Here is a 17,917-nt window from a genome sequence, read left to right on the forward strand (position 1 = left end):
TCATCTATAGCTATAGAATAGAGAGGCAATATGAGGATGAAGGGGCGGGGGGGGGCTGGCTCGTTCCTGAAGAGCAGGCAGGGGATTGGTGCGAGGCAGGGCTTGTTTCTGAAGAGCAGGGAGGCGATTGGTTCAAGGCGGGGCTTGTCTCTGAAGAGCAGGCAGGGGATTGGCTGCCGGCAAAGCTGCCTCTGTGAGGTCATCGTCCCCACAACAAGCCCCCACCCACACGCCCGAGCAGAGCACTGCCCCCCAGGGGGGGGGGGGGTCGCGCTGGAAGGGAAGACGCTGAACACGGTGACTCATCACGCCGTCCCGCCTTGACCTCGGTCACCCAATTACCGGAGCTCGTCTGTAAGCGCCGTCTGATGGCCTATAGGGTCAGCCTGTGACACCCCGCTGGGTGGAAGAACAGGAAGAACCATTAATCAGCCGCTCACATGCACACACACACATACATCTACACACACACACATGCGCACACAGATATACACACGCACATGCATCTAAACATACACACACATACATCCACACACACACATCTACACAAACAGATATACACACACACATAGATCTAAACATACGCACACATACACAGACAAATACATCTACACACACACACACACACATACATATACACACACAGATATACACACACACACACACATACATCTAAACATACGCACACATACATATACATACACACACACACACATACACAAACATCTACACACACACACACATCTACACACACATACATATACACACATACTCACACACATACACGTACATCTACAGGCACACACACAGATAGAGATAGAAACACACTCACATGGACACACACATACATCTACACACATTGGCACACACACATAGAAATGCACATACACACACATAGACATACGCATACACACACACATACATCTACTGACACACACATACAGATAGAGACACTCTCAAAGACATACACATAGATCGACAGACACACATATATATAGATACACACACACACACACACACACACACACACACAAACATACACACACACACACACACACACACATACATACATACAGATAGACACACACACACAGATAGACACACACACGCACACTTCTCATCAGATGCACAGGTAGGTTTGCATATATCTATGTATCTTTTTTTCAAAACATAACTATTCTCATACCACCTGGACTCGAGTGAACCCATTTATTATCATGAGTTTGTAATATAGGTGCATAATTCATCAAAAAGCTGAACCTTCTATTTCTAATTAGTTGGTCTTTCTTAGGTTTATTCTGCGGTTTTGTTTCTGGTTTGAGCTCTGGATTCCAGAACTGGGTCTGGCTCCGGGAACCTTCTCATGTGGAGAGACCTTCTCGGTCGGGGCGCCGGACGGAGACCTTCTCGTGTGATGATCGCATCAGGAACTTTCTCATGTGGAGAGACCTTCTCTCTGTTGGGGCTGTGGACTGATACATTCTCATCAGGGAGCCCCCAGGGGGGGGGGCGGGAGTAGACCCCCTCCCTGACCCTGGGTCTGGTTGTTCCCCTCCTGTTGCTGTCTGATGATGACGGACTCTCCATTCCTTTAGTTCTGGCCGCAGGGAGCATTGTCATTGCAGGTTGTTGTTTTGTGAGTGAATGTCAGGTTGTGATTGTTTTGTATTTTCATTATCAATGTAATTAGTCTGATTATTATTTTTACTTTTAAACCACTGAAATCAAATCACTTTGTTTCATTACTCATTCAAGAAATGAAATGGGTTCACCCAAGTCCATTTTGGACTAAGTCTAAAATAATAAACATACATGGATAAATGTAGATTCCGGATTAACATGTACCTGTAAATACATAGGTGTGCTTCTGTGTGATTTATGTAGTTCATCTGTGTGTGTTCACAGGTGTCAATACATTAGGTGTCTTTGTATGTGTGTGAACTTGTGTTGTGTACACAACCCTTCATCAATCTGAAGTCATACCTTTGCTATGAATCACAACAGACAGATCAACTGTTCACACATACAAGCTGTCCTCCAACCCGTTAGAGTGGACCAACCTGTCCGTCCCTGAAGCCGTAGGATTTGAGAACTGGCAGAATCATTCGACGTCAACAGCAGTCATAACAGTTTTGTGGGGAGACTTCTCAGGCAGCAAAAACTCTCTGATAAATGCATGAGACATCTACACCCAGAAGGGAGTCGGTTTTTCTATTTTTTTCACAAACACACACACACACACACACACACACACACACACACACACACACACACACACACACACACACACACACACACACACACAAAAGTACACACATATTATGTTGTGCAAGACCTTAAGTCATGTTACTTCGTAGAACCCCCTTGTTTACAGTATGGAATAACAATACGTAGAACTTCTGAACTAACCTCTGTTATTCTACATGACACGCCAACCATGACGTTCTTCCCCTCAACACATCAGGTCTACGTTACCCAGTTCTTTAGCGCTAGCTTTAGGTTTAATCACAGCCTTGATAATGAGAATCCGCCTTTGAAACTGTGGTGAATATGGTGTGTAAACTGAAACTGTAATAATACACAGCAATGGTTTGATAGGAACTTGGCTTCCATCTCAGTTTTCTTTCTTTTGACTCTCTCCTTGTCTTCTCTCATGTTACTACGAATATATCTGACAAATTTTTTACTTTCAAAGAGATTGCTTTCCTAAACCTTCGTTTTGATGACAATAACAAATACAGAAATCATCATCTTCATCATTAAGATCGAGGCGACGAAGGGAGGACGAATGGCATTATTCAATGGTGATTCACACAGGAGTGGAGCAGACGCTAATAAAAGTCCTTGTGCCTCTCACTGCATGATGAGATTAGAAGAAACGTTATTCTCATACTTGACCCTTATCTTAGCTTTTGTACCTGCTGCACACAACAGAAATATTTGCACTGGCTCTTTTTCAACGCGTTATTCTTGTAAATATTTGTCCCTTCTGTATTACTTATTTGTTCTGTCAGGCTGGGTATTTCATACTGCATCCTGAATAAAGATCTCTCACCACACGGCGATGTCCCCGAAGCCCTGCAGGACAGCCCTGATTCAGGTTCACATCTCCTCCAGGGCGTGAGGGTTCGATTAATCCTGCATCTGAATCCACACATCATAGCAGCGTGTCGGTTCAGATCATGGAACAGCAGGAGACCCTGGGAATGCGGGTACATTGTTTCATCGGTGAGATGTATACGCCGTGACCTAACTGCGACCGTGCTATCCCACGGATGATGTGTGGATCCTGGAGGATAAGGGATTCTAAACGTGGACCATATGCTTTCAGAAAACCAGCCCCTATGTTGAGTCTGGGGGATTCAACAAAGCACAGCAGGCAACACTTGTATAAATGTTTGCAGTAACAGTAATTCACCCGTCAGGACGCGGGTTGACGTTCATATTCTTGAGCTTAACAAGACAACAAACCACCAGAGGTTGATTTAGTGAGGTAATTTATTATCGAATTAATTGAAAGTTTCCAGGAGGAGCCCTACACAAAGCAGAAGCTTGTCCAAAAGCAATATCAGACCAACAAGACATTCAAATATAAATTTAGTCACATATTTATTACATAAATATATAGTAAAATAGACCAGCGACAATTACCATAAAAATATCTTCCTTTAAAATCCTGACCATGAACAAAGATTTGAAAATCCCACAATTCTTATGACATTTACAAACACGCTGATTGTCAGGACCCGTTGTGAGAAGCCCACCCCACAGAACACAGAAACTGAAACCAGACATCACACCACCCACTAGACAAATGACTGAGGAGCACAGGGTAAGGCGGGGGGGGGGGGGGGGGGGGGGGGGGGGGATGGAGGTGTAGCTCCAGAGAGGAGGAGAGCGTTGTGAGGGAGGTGTGGGTGGTGGAACACAGAAGATCACAGTCGATTATTCGGAAGGATTCCGATGTGTGTTACTTAACCCAGAGTTGTTGAGGAAGTTGCAAGTCCTGCTTTGATTCGCTGCGGTGTTTGAAGGGTATGATTCCTGAATATTGTTTATTTGCTTTACATTTATACAAGAAGTGACTTCATCTGTAAAAAAAAAAAGAAAAAGTAAAATAATCCACAAATTGTAAAGGAAACTAAAGCACAAGTTCTGATCCCAGTTGACATTGCGGTGGTTTCTAGTGTTGGTTCAGCTCTACTGGGAATGGTCCGGAGGCGGGGCTGAAAACCAGTACACATCACATTTGTCGTTGAAAGATGTTCAATTGTGACTGGATAAATGTTCCTGCAACTCAGTGTAACGGCTGGTGTGGAAAACACCGCTCTTACGAAACGGTAGGGCTTAAAAAAATATAAAAAGATATCTCCTGACTTCAGCTTTTGAAAAACAGACGATTCCTTTTCTCGTAAGTCTTGACGGCCGCATGCAGCCGCGTCCATCAGACCACCTTATCAAAACCTCTGTATTCTCCTCCGCCGCATTCTCACCTCACCCCCAGGAACAGGCTCATCTCTGGGTTAGTTCCCCCCTTTGGCTGTGAATCCGTAAACCTCCATGAAATGAGCTCTTCTCTACACCCGAGTCTTCTCTAGACCCGTTCCTCAGAGCACATCAGGGGAACCTTGATAAAAGACAGAACTACTGACTGACTACAACCTGAGAGTCCGTCTATCATCAGCTAGTGGTATGTTACTGGTATGTCACTGGTAGCCCACTGTTCGGGCCCAGTATCCCAGACGCATGAACATTTGAAGAGGTGGATGGAAAAGCAGAACCCCAGAAGTGAACATTGGAAATTTACAAGTGACAGTAATGAACGACATTATTGACATATCGTTGAAATTTTCCTCCCTCCCTCCCTGTTTTTATATTGGTCAGTGAACAAAAAGAAGAATAAAAGCAATTAAACAGACACAAATACAGTTCAGTCTAGAACAAGGACCAGATTCTGATCTATGGCCAGAAGCTGAAACTAGGGCCTGATGCTGACCTAGGACCAGACGCTGACCTAGGACTAGACGCTGACCTAGGATCTAAGGCCAGATGCTGACCAGGGACCAGAAGCTGACCTAGGGCCAGATGCTGACCTAGGACTGACCTCGGACCAGATGCAGCAGGGGCTTGAAGACAGACAGAGTATAGGTTGGCGTGGGATCTCCTTCTATGCGTTGTGTTTGAGGCGATGCGACACAATTTCATTTCATGCGTTTCAAACGGTTTCTCTGCTGGTGTTTGAAACATGCCGAGCATTCACAGACTGGTGGGCGCATGCGCATTCTGCAGTCCCACGTGTCGCCACCGACACCAGAGGGGGCGATGTTCTGCACGGAATTTGGGAAAAGTGTTGGTATGTCCCAGAATGCATTCCCGATGCTTCCCGTGTCCACAGGGGGTCACATGACTCGGATGTGATGTCATCGGTTTCAAATTAAACACAACAGGGCAACGGGTCACAGCTGCTTGTTGTAATGAATTGCGTGGTTGGGTATTGTGTGGCTGTGTGCAGTGTATCGCAAGCTTGTGTGTGGTGTATTGTGTGCTTGTGTGTAGTGAACTCTATCAGGGACTGAAGTGCGTTTATCAGGGACTGAAGTGCATTTATCTCCCTCTTTGTTGCACATTTCTAATTCCCGTTTAGCGGGAGGAGGTTCCCGCCGCCGGGAGATCGCTTGGAGCCGCGCTATGTAGATGTGCTCGCTTGTATAAATGAATACAAATTGAGTTTTCACTGGCAGCCAAGTAGTATTCAATTCTGCGAAGGCGGTTTTTAAACGCCGGGAGGTCATTTAATGCCGTATTTCCAGCGGCCCTGCTGTGAGAGTCTGGGTAGTTTGTATTCCACCACTCTCCGCTGGGGCCCAGGGCCGTTGGGTTCCCCTCGGGTCTGCATGCATTACACGGGACACACTGCGGGAGGGGGGAGAGGTTCTGACGGGAACACAAGAGTTCACATGATGATGAGGAGCAGAGAGCACCTTCTGAGGCCAGCCCGACCGACCTGAGCACTTGACTCGCCCTAGCCCCCCGAATCCCCGGACCCCATAACCCCCCCACCCTCATCGACCTGAGAACTTCTGACTCACCCCGGCCCCCCCGACCTCCATAACCCCCCAGCCTCACCAACCTGAGAACGTCTGACCCCCATAACCTCCCAAACCCTTGGACCCCCGAAAGTGAGCATACTTACTACTCTGGCACGCAAATCTCATATCGCTCATTATATAATCATCAAAAATATTTCCACTTCCCGTCTCTCTGTGTTTTCCTGAGGGGAGTTATTTTCGTACATTCTTTGCTGTCAAGGCATGTGATTCCCCCCCCCCCCCCCCGTTATAAAAGCATCCCATTGATTCTACGTTTTACTAGCGAACGTGCAGAGTTCACGTGTGGGCAGAACGGATCCACATGAATATCTGAAGACCTACTGAGTCCTTTACGAGCTGGCTGGGACATTTGGGTTTGGTTTAAATAACTCCCCAGGCCCGCTGAACCACTCAAATATGACATTTATTCCAACCTGATATGTTAAGGGAACGTTTCATTGGAGGGTCGATGTGTCTCGGGCCCTTTAACTAACGACGGAGCGAGCCGCCTTCGTTCATAATGTGGAGGCCGTCTCTCTGCTTCAAAGACAAGATTCTCTCTTTTGTTATATCATATTTTCTGACAGTGAGTGCAGCAAGGCATTCTTGTAAAGTATAACTTTACTCGTAAATTAAATGTCATGCGAATGTGTATCTGGTGCCTCTTTCACCACAGACTACATATAGCTGTAGCCCGGAGCCGCAGACACTACAGTTAGGGGCTGCGTTCCCGAGACACAGCCTTAAAGGTAATGAGATAATGACCTGTTTGGATGTATCTTCTTGTTAAAACTTTATTTCTATGTTTAGGGCTGAGCCCTGCAGTGTTCCTAACATCCCTATAGCATGCTAAGGCCTCATTAAATATAATCCCAGGCTCACCCGCTGCTCAACCCGTCTCTAAACCCGCCTCACCTCAGATGACTGCCCGCAGTGTGGGTTACATTCTTCAGGAGGGCAACACTAATCTCTGAGGGGTCTCTCGGACCGGACAGTCCCGCGGCTGGCCTCACAAAGTGCTTATGAGGGACGGGCTTCATCAGACAAGGGTCAGGGGGACACGGCAGGACACACACACACACACACCACACACACACACTGACGTAAACACTGGTTCGCCCGCATGCCCACATGTGCGTCAGCCTGTTGTGTGCGCAGGCTTCCTCTGAGCAGTCAGACAACAGGAAGCGTCGCGGTGAGATGGGAGGGGTACAAGTGAGAGCTCCCGGGCTGGTGGGGGGGCTCACTGGCTTGGAGTCAGGCGCGTGCGACCGTGAGCCAACAATAACCAGCATGGCGACGCCCGGCGACCGGTTGGACGTCAAACGCAACGCAATGACCATGCAGTCGCTTGGACGCAGTCGCTGAACCTGTTTTGGTTGTGCGTCGGGTTTCAGCGAGCGGACCAATCACAGCCCTTGCTACTGCGTCGCCTCAACGCAAGGTTAACGTTTTTGGGAGGCGCACGTCAAGCCCTGACGGTGAAGGTAAGGAGGGTCCGCACGGACGTAATGGGTCGGTAAACCCCCCTGCGTTGCGTCAACGTACAACCATAACTAAGCCTTCACGGGGAGACGGGGGGGACAGAGGGGGAGGGGGGGGGTCTGCCAGGGGGAGGGGGGCATGTGAGTGTGCAGCATGCGGGATGAAGCCGTGAAGGGGAAGCTGGAGTTGGATCAGTGACCCCGGTAAACACACTCGCCCACACACACACTCGTGCACACAGAGCCAAACCTAAACAGTCTGCAGAGAACAACGCTGGTCTGAATCCCTCCCCTCGGCTCCCATGAGTCACGCTATCTCCCAGCCAATCGGGGAGTGGCGCCAGGGGGGACGGGGACATGGGAGGAGAAGCAGGACGTGATGCGCCCCAATCGTAAAAACTGAAGACAAAAAGAGGAGTTAACAATGGAGGTTCATCTAAGGTTCATCATTTATTAGAAAAAGTTTCTTTTTTTTTTTAACCTGAGAGAATCCTTCAATAGCTTTCCTTAACAAAAGAAAAAAGCCCTCGTTTGAGCGCGTGTGTGTGTGTGGCTGTGTGGGGGGGGGCGTGGCCTTTGTGCTAACTGATGCTCACGTGGATGGGTGCCTTTAAGAGCAAGGAGGCAAATATCACGCTCTTATTTTGACAAGACCAGGAGATGTGCCGAATTGCATTTTTTAACTCTTTCGCATTTCATTACAAAATCTTCTGGAATATATGTATATATATATTTATAAAAAGTTTGGGTTGAGCAAAAATCAGATTTCCACACTACAGTTCAAATCTTTTTCTTGATAAAAAAACCTACTAGGTTGGACGTGCTTAGAGTGCAATGTCATCATAGTGCTAGGATTAGAATCCACAGGGTGCTTTATATTTCCCCGTAGATCGTTTAACTACGTTAAACACTTAAAGGGAAATTTGGTTAATCTGATTGGCGCAGGGGGTTCCTCGGGAGAGGTCAAAGGTCACTCCATCTGTTATCATCATCCACAATCCGCTGAGAATACACAATATGGCATTACATTCGTTTGGCCATGGGACACACTTCATCTAACTACTCACTATAAGAAAGAGCCAATAGGACCACTGGTCTTGTTCAAACTTTGGGGGAGCCAGGTACCGCATGAGTTAGCACGACCAACAACGACCAATGAATGAAGCGCACACAAATCATACCCAAATTAAGACACACAATTACATACACACACACACAACAAAAAAAAAATCAAAACACTCAAACATCACTTTTGTAGCAGTTTACATGAAACAACACCTTTTTGTATTTCCCCAGCGCCCCAGCCAGAGTCTAGTAGGGCTGGGCCCTATCAGACGCCTTCGTCCACCACCACCAGGTGAGGTGGTGGTGCTAAACCAAGCGGCCTTCCTCTGAGACGAGGGTGGAGGAGAATTGCATAGACATATTGCTACATGCATGTCCTTACAAACTAACATTTGGCATTAGGGTGGGGTGAAACACAACCACACCCAACATTGTTAACAATCTGTCATCATATAATATAAGTCAACCATCAGTCCCAACCTTCAGACGTGGGGGGGGGGGGGGGGGGGGTTGGGGTGGGTCTTACTGCTGGGGGTAAGAGAGGGAGGGGTGGGCTTATCTCTATGATATGGGGGGGGGGGGGAGCTGTTTGTAGCTTAACTGAGGTCGAGGTGAGAACTACGGGGGGGAACAAATCCAACAAAGAAAAATGAACACCTATGAGGCACCAACTGTTTGGAATTAGACAAAAGAACTACAAAGTGACGCCTTTAACATTAGATGCACACCACTCACATTGTCAGTATCAAAGAACTACATTAGGTTTCACTGAAAACACATTTTAGGCCTTCCCGCGGGGCAGGAAGTACAACACGATGGTGAGACTGGAGCTCTGCAGGGGTGTGTGGGGGCATCACTTTGCAATGAGCAACGTGATTTATATTAATGTTACACGGGCTGAAGGGTCATTAGCATGCGTGCACAACGCACAAGCAGACAAGCACAGGTACAGAGTATGAGAAAAACACGTCCAATTGTAAATCCTCCCGAGATGGCGTTAACGGTAATTAGTCTTGTTTACACCACATCTGTTTCCGTGTGAATGTTGCATACTTTGTTGTAACATGAACTGACTTTTACCTTTCATTTTGCTGTATTTACATCCTTGGTTATGGCCAAAATGGAAAAAACAGAAAGAGGAGAAACAACAACAACAACAGCTGAACAAAAAACCCAACCAATATCTTATTGCACCATGAGGTTGGAGCGATGCAGTCCTAGTCATACGTTTGTTGTAACATCAAGTGACACCACAGTCTGGTTTTGCTGGTGTGTGGAAATGAGGTCGAGGGGTTGCTGGTCTCAGAACCAGCCCAGTCTGCTACATTCAATACCAGAAAACACTCTGCCCAAGAGGACCGTCTCTCCAGAGGGTCGGGGGCCTCACCGAGGGCTGTCGACTCGCCTTCCAGATCGGTGGAGGTGTGCTCGGTGTAAGCCGTTGGTCTAAGGGTCTTTAATGAGGGGCCCGCGGCCGAGCTGGAGAGAGGAGTCCTCTTGTCATCTACGCATTTGCTCCGCAAGCACATATCAACTCCACATACGTTTTCCCTGTACCGATGTGTATATATATATATATATATATAGACATCCATATAGATATATAGATCTTTAAGTTTTGATGCATTATTCCACTTCCACATGTGCCTGCAGAGCGACGGCCCTGGTTCCTCTGAGTTTCGAGTTGTGTGAGGTATGAGAAGATCGGTTGCCATTTTTTTTGTTTTGTTTTTAGATTTTGTAAGATTTTTTTTTTTTTTTTTACATTCTTTTTGTGTTTGTTTCGTTTGCATCGTTTTTTTCCTGTTTTTTTTTTTTTTCCAGAGTTGTCTTTCATTTTAAAAAAAGGAAACAAATATATATTTATATAAAAAAAAAGAAAATATTCCTGTTTTTGTCGGTTATAAATCCACTTGGTAAAGAGGACGGACAATCACACGGACAGACGAGAGATTAATCAGCTTATCGAGACGAACCAAACCGGTGGAAAAGAGGTGAAGGTTCCTGTTACACTGCACGCATGGTCAAAAAGTGAGATCCTCCTTATTTTTTTCTATCACACAGAGCAGTTGTAGCAATGAAATCAAACGACAACAAAAAAAAACATTAATAAAAAAAAAAAGCATAATCTCCAAGCCTTTGATCAGGAGTCCTTGTTTTCAGAAAAGTCTTATCTTTTGATTTTCTTTATGGTTTCGTAGTCATTTCTCATACGTTCATGTTTCCTTCCCTCTGCGAGAAGTCAAACTCCCGACCGTAAAGCAGCGTTTTAGCTCCTAAAGGTCACATGCACACACACGCACCAGAGGTCAGAGGTCGGCCCTTTTGAGGTTTCCCCCCCCAGTTTGAGAGGTTCCTCCCCCCCTCTATTCACGATCTCTCTCTTCACTCCCCTGCTAAGAGCCACGCCCCTTCCACCAGAGCCACGCCCCCCCTTGTTTCACAAGGGACGCGTATGACCGGTGCTCCTTCTGGAACCTCCTTCTGCTTGTAGTGCTTCTGGACCAACTCGGTGGCTCCAGCCTCAGGGAGGGGGGGTCGGGGGAATCAGGGAGAAAGGTGATTGGTGCTGCTTTGGGGTTGGGTGGGGCTGGGGGCTAAGATTGAGGGGCTCTTTGAGATTGAGGGGCTCTTTGAGATTGAGGGGCTCTTTGAGATCGAGGGGCTCTTTGAGATCGAGGGGCTCTTTGAGATCGAGGGGCCAGGTATTTAGAACCCCAGAGGCTCCTCCCCTCCGCGTTCGTTTGGGTCTACCACTGATCGTCCCGGTTTCGGACCGCTGGCCTCTGTTAGACAGAGCTGGTTGGGTCGCCATGGAAACGAAGCTCCCGGGATCAGACACAGGAAGTAAACAGGAAGCGTCTCGCTGGTGGGGGGGTTGGAGAGGCGAGGACCACTGCAGTAAGTGCTAAAGTCTCGGGGTGGGGGGGGGGGGGGGGGCAGTGACGACACCACCGCCGTTTAAAAGCTGGTGTCCGGATTGGGGGGGCGGGTGGGGCCAGGGGCAGGTCTTAGGAGTGTTGGGGGGGGCATGGGCTCCCAGCAGGGTGTTCCTAAAGGTCAAAGCACGTCAACCTTTAGGGGGGGGGGGATTGCTGGTCTGAATCCCCGGGTTCCCGGCGCTGCCTTGCCCGTGGGTTGCTTTTCTCCTCCACCACGCCCCCCCCCCCCCCCCCCCCCCCAGCGCGGCCGGCGGCGGAGCGGGAAGACACTCCCGGTTCTTCCTCAACATTCTTCACCATCGTTCGGCTCGCACACTTAAGACATCTGCCAGGGAATGAGTGATATCGTCGCCATACGCATTCCTAAAGTGCATGACACTCGACGAGGGACTGCTGCACAACGGGGGGGGGTGGGCGCATAACGCCCGCCCCCCCCGTCCCGTCCCGTCCCGCCGGAGCCGACGCCCGCTTCAATGGCAACGCTATCATCGACATCAATGGCAGCCATCTTTAGTCGACGTCGGGACCGCCGTGACGTTCCGTCGAATCACCCCCTAGGTTTTCCCGAAGCATGCTAATCTACGGACGTGGTCGCGCCGGGCGTGATGATGGCTCCGGTCGGAGTCCGTCGGCCACTGCCAACCGTCCCACTCTGCTCCTTGCAGAAAATAAAGACAATGGGACCCAGATTCCGTGGTCCCGTTGGACAAAGAGAGAACCTGAAGGGTGAGTACCGCTCCCGGGGCGTAGGGCCGGACCCCCCAGGGCGTAGGGACCCCGTCTTCTACAGTGGTGTTGAACTTCAACCGACTGATGTCACCGATGTCTTTGGCGATCTACGGAGGTAGATCGCATCCCATGCCACGCTCTGCACAGCGATGTGTACGTCTAACTATGGTGGAGAGTGTGTGTGTGTGTGTGTGTGTGTGCGTCTGTGTGTGTGAGTGTGTGTCCAGAGAGTTGAGGTAGAACCTGACACCACAGGAGGGGGGCCAATACTGGCGTCTCGGCCTGGAGGGCCCGGCCAGGTATTTGAGGTAATTTGCCAGCCGTTCTGGGCCGTGTTGCCTGCTTATTGGGGATGCCTGTGGTGGAAGTGTGTGTGTGTGTGTGTGTGTGTGTGTGTGTGTGTGTGTGTGTGTGTGTGTGTGTGTGTGCGTGTGTGTGCAGAGGCCTGGGGGGGCGTCACTGAGCTCGGACCCCGTGCAGGGCCTTTTCCACGTACCCTGCAGGGCGGTGATATATACGCGGGTGCGCTGCGTACACATGAGGCATTCGAGTTATTCTGAGGTGATGCTGTTTCTGTCAATGTGTCTGCACGTCTGCGACGGACACATTATAAAAAGTGTGTGTATGGGTCCTTGCAGGTGTGTGTGTGTGGTACCTTGCAGGTATGTGTTTGTGTGTGTGCATGCGTGTGTTTGTGTATGGGTCCTTGCAGGTATGCGTGTGTGTGTGTGTGTGTGTGTGTGTGTGTGTGTGTGTGTGTGTGTGTGTGTGTGTGTGTGTGTTAGCCCACATTTCCCTGCACATCCGCCAGCAATGCGCTTGAAACCCTCAATGAAGGCAAGTTTCTGAGGGAATCGTGGATTCACTCCTGACTTTCCTTTGTCACTGAATCGACTACTCCGCTATTTCTCTCCATCTCCCTCTCCTTCCCCTCCTCCCACCCCCCTCAACATACTCCTGTGACCCCCCCCCCCCCGCTCGGTGAGAGAGAGGAGCTCTTGTGATTCCTGACGGTTTGCTGAGGAAATGCTTCATGTGTCTCTGTGTGTGTGAGTCCGTGTGTGAGTGGAGTAAACGGTGTTCTGTTGTGTGTTTGTTTCACAGGCACTGGTCCTATGAACTGAACTGAAGGTAGATACTGAGCCTTTTCTGTTTCGATAAAGGTTTGACCAAACACAACGTCGTCTAACTAGAGTAGCTTCATAAATATATAGCACCGGGAGTTAAACAACTTAAAAAAAAAACAAAGGCTCAACGACAACAATATGAGAACTAAGAACATAGGGCTCAGTTTGCGTTTGCGGTGTGTGTGTGTGTGTGTGTGTGTGTGTGTGTGTGTGTGTGTGTGTGTGTGTGTGTGTGTGTGTGTGTGTGTGTGTGTGTGCGCGTGTGTGTGTTTGTTGTAGCGGCCTGTCTGCCTTCGGCGGTTTAGACACCAGCGAAGGCGAATTAAGCAGTGGAACAATACTTGAGTTGAGTTGAGTCTCCAGGTGAGAGCTGCTACTGTTGAACCGCCCACAACACCGCCCTCAACCCCCCTTAACCTACCCTCAACCCCCCCTTAATCCCCCATAACTCCATGCAGGGACCCCGCCTGCTAGAGTCTAAATGTTGCAGCTATGTGTGTTTGTTCGCACCTGTGATTTGCGTGTGTGCGTGTGTGTGTGTTTGTAGACGTGTGCGTCTTGGCAAATGGCTGCGATCACCAGATAAGACACGGGGCCCCTAAGAGGGCTCCCTAACGCAGGGCCTCCACAGGAGTGACCCGTAGATGGGCTCCTACAGAGGCCCCTAACCGGGGGTAACGGGGGCTAACGGGAAGCCGGATCGACGGGTGGAGGAGTGTGTGTATATGTACGCGCGCGTCTGTGTGCGCGTTTCCAACAACAAAGACAAAAACAAACAGAGAGAGGTTTGTGTGTGTGTGTGTGTGTGTGTGTGTGTGTGTGTGTGTGTGTGTGTGTGTGTGAGTGAGTGTGTGTGTGTGTGTGTGGTTGTGTGTCGGGGCGCTCCGGCTGTTGGTGTGTTTCGCTGTTCGTCCGTGCCGCCCTAACTCCTGATAGAACGTGAAATGGAAAAAAAAAAGTTCGGCTCTCGCTTCCTCCTTTAGAAAACCCCTCCAGCGTCTCCAGGGACACCACCACCCCCCCCCTGCCGCCGCCGCCGCCGTCGCACGGTCACACCTCCTGGTCCTCGAAGACCTCCAGGAAGAGCGGGGGGAAGAGCTCGTTGGGGCACTCCACCTTCATGTGGAGGAAGCGGCTGGCGTGGCACGCACCGATCATGCGCAGGTCCGTGACCTTCATCAGCAGCTTGGGCCAGAAGTGGGGAATGTTGTGCTTGCGGTAGTTGATGTAGTGCTCGAAGGCCAGCAGGTACGTCTCCTGGCACTTCTCGATCTTGTCCACGGAGGTCAACGCCGAGCGGTCTGCAGGGGGGGGGGGGGGGGGGGAGAGAGCGGAGGTGAGGAAGGGGGGGGGAGACCCGAGAGAGGCTGAGGAGGAGGGAGGGTCGACTTTACATCGTGAGTCCGACTAACAGGCCTGACCTGGAACCCATCGGCTTCTGGGTTTCAATTGAGTTCTTTTTTTATGTTTTATTCATTGGTTTTATACCTTGAGGGAAGTGGATAAATTCTGCTGGCTTCACTCTGCTGGTGTCGGCGCCCTCGTGAACTGTCTCTCTAACATTAATAATACAATCTCTGAATAGCAGCAGAGTTGACGGCATCTAATCTATCTATCAACCAATCGGCTCCCCTCAGCCAGAACCGACAAAGTCCTGATCCAATCCTGATCCATCGCTACCACAACTACAAAACCAGTGCTATCAGTGCTACTAGAGCTACAAAACCAGCGCTAACAGACACAAAACCAGTGCAACTACAACTACAAAACCAGTGCTACCACAGCTACAAAACCAGTGAAACCACAGCTACAAAACCAGTGCAACCACAACTACAAAACCAGTGCAACCATAACTACAAAACCAGTGCAACCACGGCGACGAAACCATTGCAACCACAGCAACAAAACCATTGCTACCAAAGCTATAAAACCAGTGCAACTACAATCACAAAACCAGTGCTACTACAACTAGAATACCAGTACAACCACAGCTATAAAACAAGTGCAACCACAGCTACAAAACCAGTGCGACCACTAAGTGGCTAAAACAGAGAGGTGATGAAACCCATTTGGGTCTAGTCTCTAGAACCCAGGACGAATCAGGACACTGCAGCGCTAAGGGGATGCAGAGGGGATGCAGTAATTCCTCATCTGAGATCTCCCTCCCTGCGGACCCCGCGGCGATCGATAGAGAACAGTGAGCTCCGCTTTCTGCCTCTTCATGAGAATGAGGTTACAGCGAATGCAAGCCAGCGAAAAAAAGAAAGAAAACAACTCACAACTTTACTTTTGTACTTTGTCTGGATAATCCCTGGAAGAGGAAGAACTGCTTGAGGGACCAGAGAGCGCTCTCTCTCTCTCTCTCTCTCTCTCTCTCTCTCTCTCTCTCTCTCTCTCTCTCTCTCTCTCTCTCTCTCTCTCTCTCTCTCTCTCTCTCTCTCTCTCTCTCTCTCTCTCTCTCTCTCTCTCTCTCTCTCTCTCTCTCTCTCTCTCTCTCTCTCTCTCTCTCTCTCTCTCTCTCTCTCTCTCTCTCTCTCTCTCTCTCTCTCTCCTCTTTCGCTACGGGGTTCGATTCCCTGTCCCTGGCCCCCGCCCAAACAGGGCTGAGTTAATATCGTGAAACAATACACAGAAATGGAGCCAGCTATTGATTGGTACTCTGATTTGTTTCCTTGTATCTGGAGAAGCAGGCAGTTTCTTCCAATATCTACAGGCAGCAGATACAGCAGCAGATAGAAGCAGTTTAATATCAGGAGCCGCGTGCAAAACCCCAGCTTAGTAGAACAATATGACATTTAGCTCCTGTGGTTCTATATTATCTATATTATCTTTATTACCTGTTCTCCAACCAGAGCTGCACCACACCCATTCCCAGACCTCCCTCCTCCTCCTCCCCCCAGGAGGAGAGTCACCCTCCCTCCCTCCTCCCTCCCTCCTCCTCCCTCCTCCCCCCAGGACTAGAGTAGATCCAGCCTCCCCCCTCGCTCCTTCCCCCAGGACTGGAGCCAGCCTCCCTCCTCCGGCCCTACCCTGTTCCCCCCCCCTGTGTGTTGGGGTACCACTCCCTCCCTGTGTGTTGGGGTCCCATTCCCTCCCCGTCTCCTCCCTGTGTGTGGGGGTCCCATTCCCTCCCTGTCTCCCCCCTGTGTGTGGGGGTGCAATCCTGACCTGAGCTCATGAGCAGCACGGCCTGCAGCAGCGCCACCTCCGTGTCGTCCAGGTTGAACTGCGCCAGGCTCTTGCCCAGGTCGAAGATGGCGTCCGACACCACGCCCAGCCCGCCGTTCTTCAGCTGCTCGCGCTTCACCGCCATCTCGCCGCTGAGCGTCAGCGTCTCGCTCTCGGGGTCGTAGCGCACGGCGGCGCGCAGCGACATGATCTCCATGCAGCAGCCCTTCAGCAGGATGATCTGGTCCTCGCAGGGCAGCTGGGGAGGTCAGCACAACGCTTAGCATCAGCTAGCAACGAGGAGGTCAGCACAACGCTTAGCATCAGCTAGCAACGAGGAGGTCAGCGCAACGCTTAGCATCAGCTAGCAATGAGGAGGTCAGCACAACGCTTAGCATCAGCTAGCAATGAGGAGGTTAGCACAACGCTTAGCATCAGCTAGCAATGAGGAGGTCAGCACAACGCTTAGCATCAGCTAGCAACGAGGAGGTCAGCACAACGCTTAGCATCAGCTAGCAACGAGGAGGTCAGCGCAACGCTTAGCATCAGCTAGCAATGAGGAGGTCAGCACAACGCTTAGCACAGCTAGCAATGAGGAGGTTAGCACAACGCTTATCATCAGCTAGCAATGAGGAGGTGTGCACAACGTTTAGCATCAGCTAGCAATGAGGAGGTTAGCACAACGATTAGCATCAGCTAGCAATGAGGAGGTCAGCACAACGCTTAGCATCAGCTAGCAATTAGGAGGTCAGCACAATGCTTAGCATCAGCTAGCAACGAGGAGGTCAGCACAACGCTTAGCATCAGCTAGAAGTGAGGAGGTCAGCACAACGCTTAGCATCAGCTAGCAATGAGGAGGTCAGCACAACGCTTAGCATCAGCTAGCAATGAGGAGGTTATCACAACGCTTAGCATCAGCTAGCAATGAGGAGGTTAGCAAAACGCTTATCATCAGCTAGCAATGAGGAGGTTAGCACAACGCTTAGCATCAGCTAGCAATGAGGAGGTCAGCACAACGCTTAGCATCAGCTAGCAATGAGGAGGTTAGCACAACTCCTAGCATCAGCTAGAAGTGAGGAGGTTAGCACAACGCTTGGCATCAGCTAGCAAAGACGAGGTTAGCCCAACGCCTAGCATCAGCTAGCAATGAGGAGGTTAGCACAACGCTTAGCATCAGCTAGCAATGAGGAGGTTAGCATAACACTTAGCATCAGCTAGCAATGAGGAGGTTAGCACAACGCTTAACATCGGCTAGCATGAGGAGGGTTGCACACTGTTAGCATGAGGAGGTTAGCACAACGCTTAGCATGAGG

At 49.7% G+C, this 17,917-nt stretch overlaps 1 protein-coding gene across 2 annotated transcripts in view; it reads right to left on the reverse strand.

The window, feature by feature from the left end:
- Positions 1-3,480: 3,480 nt before the first annotated feature.
- The window catches only part of LOC115531432 (thyroid hormone receptor alpha), a 126,683-nt gene continuing 112,246 nt past the window's right edge, over positions 3,481-17,917 (reverse strand). For both annotated transcript variants that reach the window (XM_030340697.1, XM_030340698.1), the window contains 2 exons: positions 16,605-16,863; positions 3,481-14,737 (listed from right to left, as the gene is read on the reverse strand). In XM_030340697.1, the coding sequence (XP_030196557.1) occupies positions 14,487-14,737; positions 16,605-16,863 (510 nt within the window). In that variant the 3' untranslated portion in view covers positions 3,481-14,486. The remainder of the gene's footprint in view (positions 14,738-16,604; positions 16,864-17,917) is intronic.

Source organism: Gadus morhua, chromosome 18 (assembly GCF_902167405.1).
Source record: "Gadus morhua chromosome 18, gadMor3.0, whole genome shotgun sequence".
In the NCBI taxonomy this organism is placed as follows: Eukaryota; Metazoa; Chordata; class Actinopteri; order Gadiformes; family Gadidae; genus Gadus; species Gadus morhua.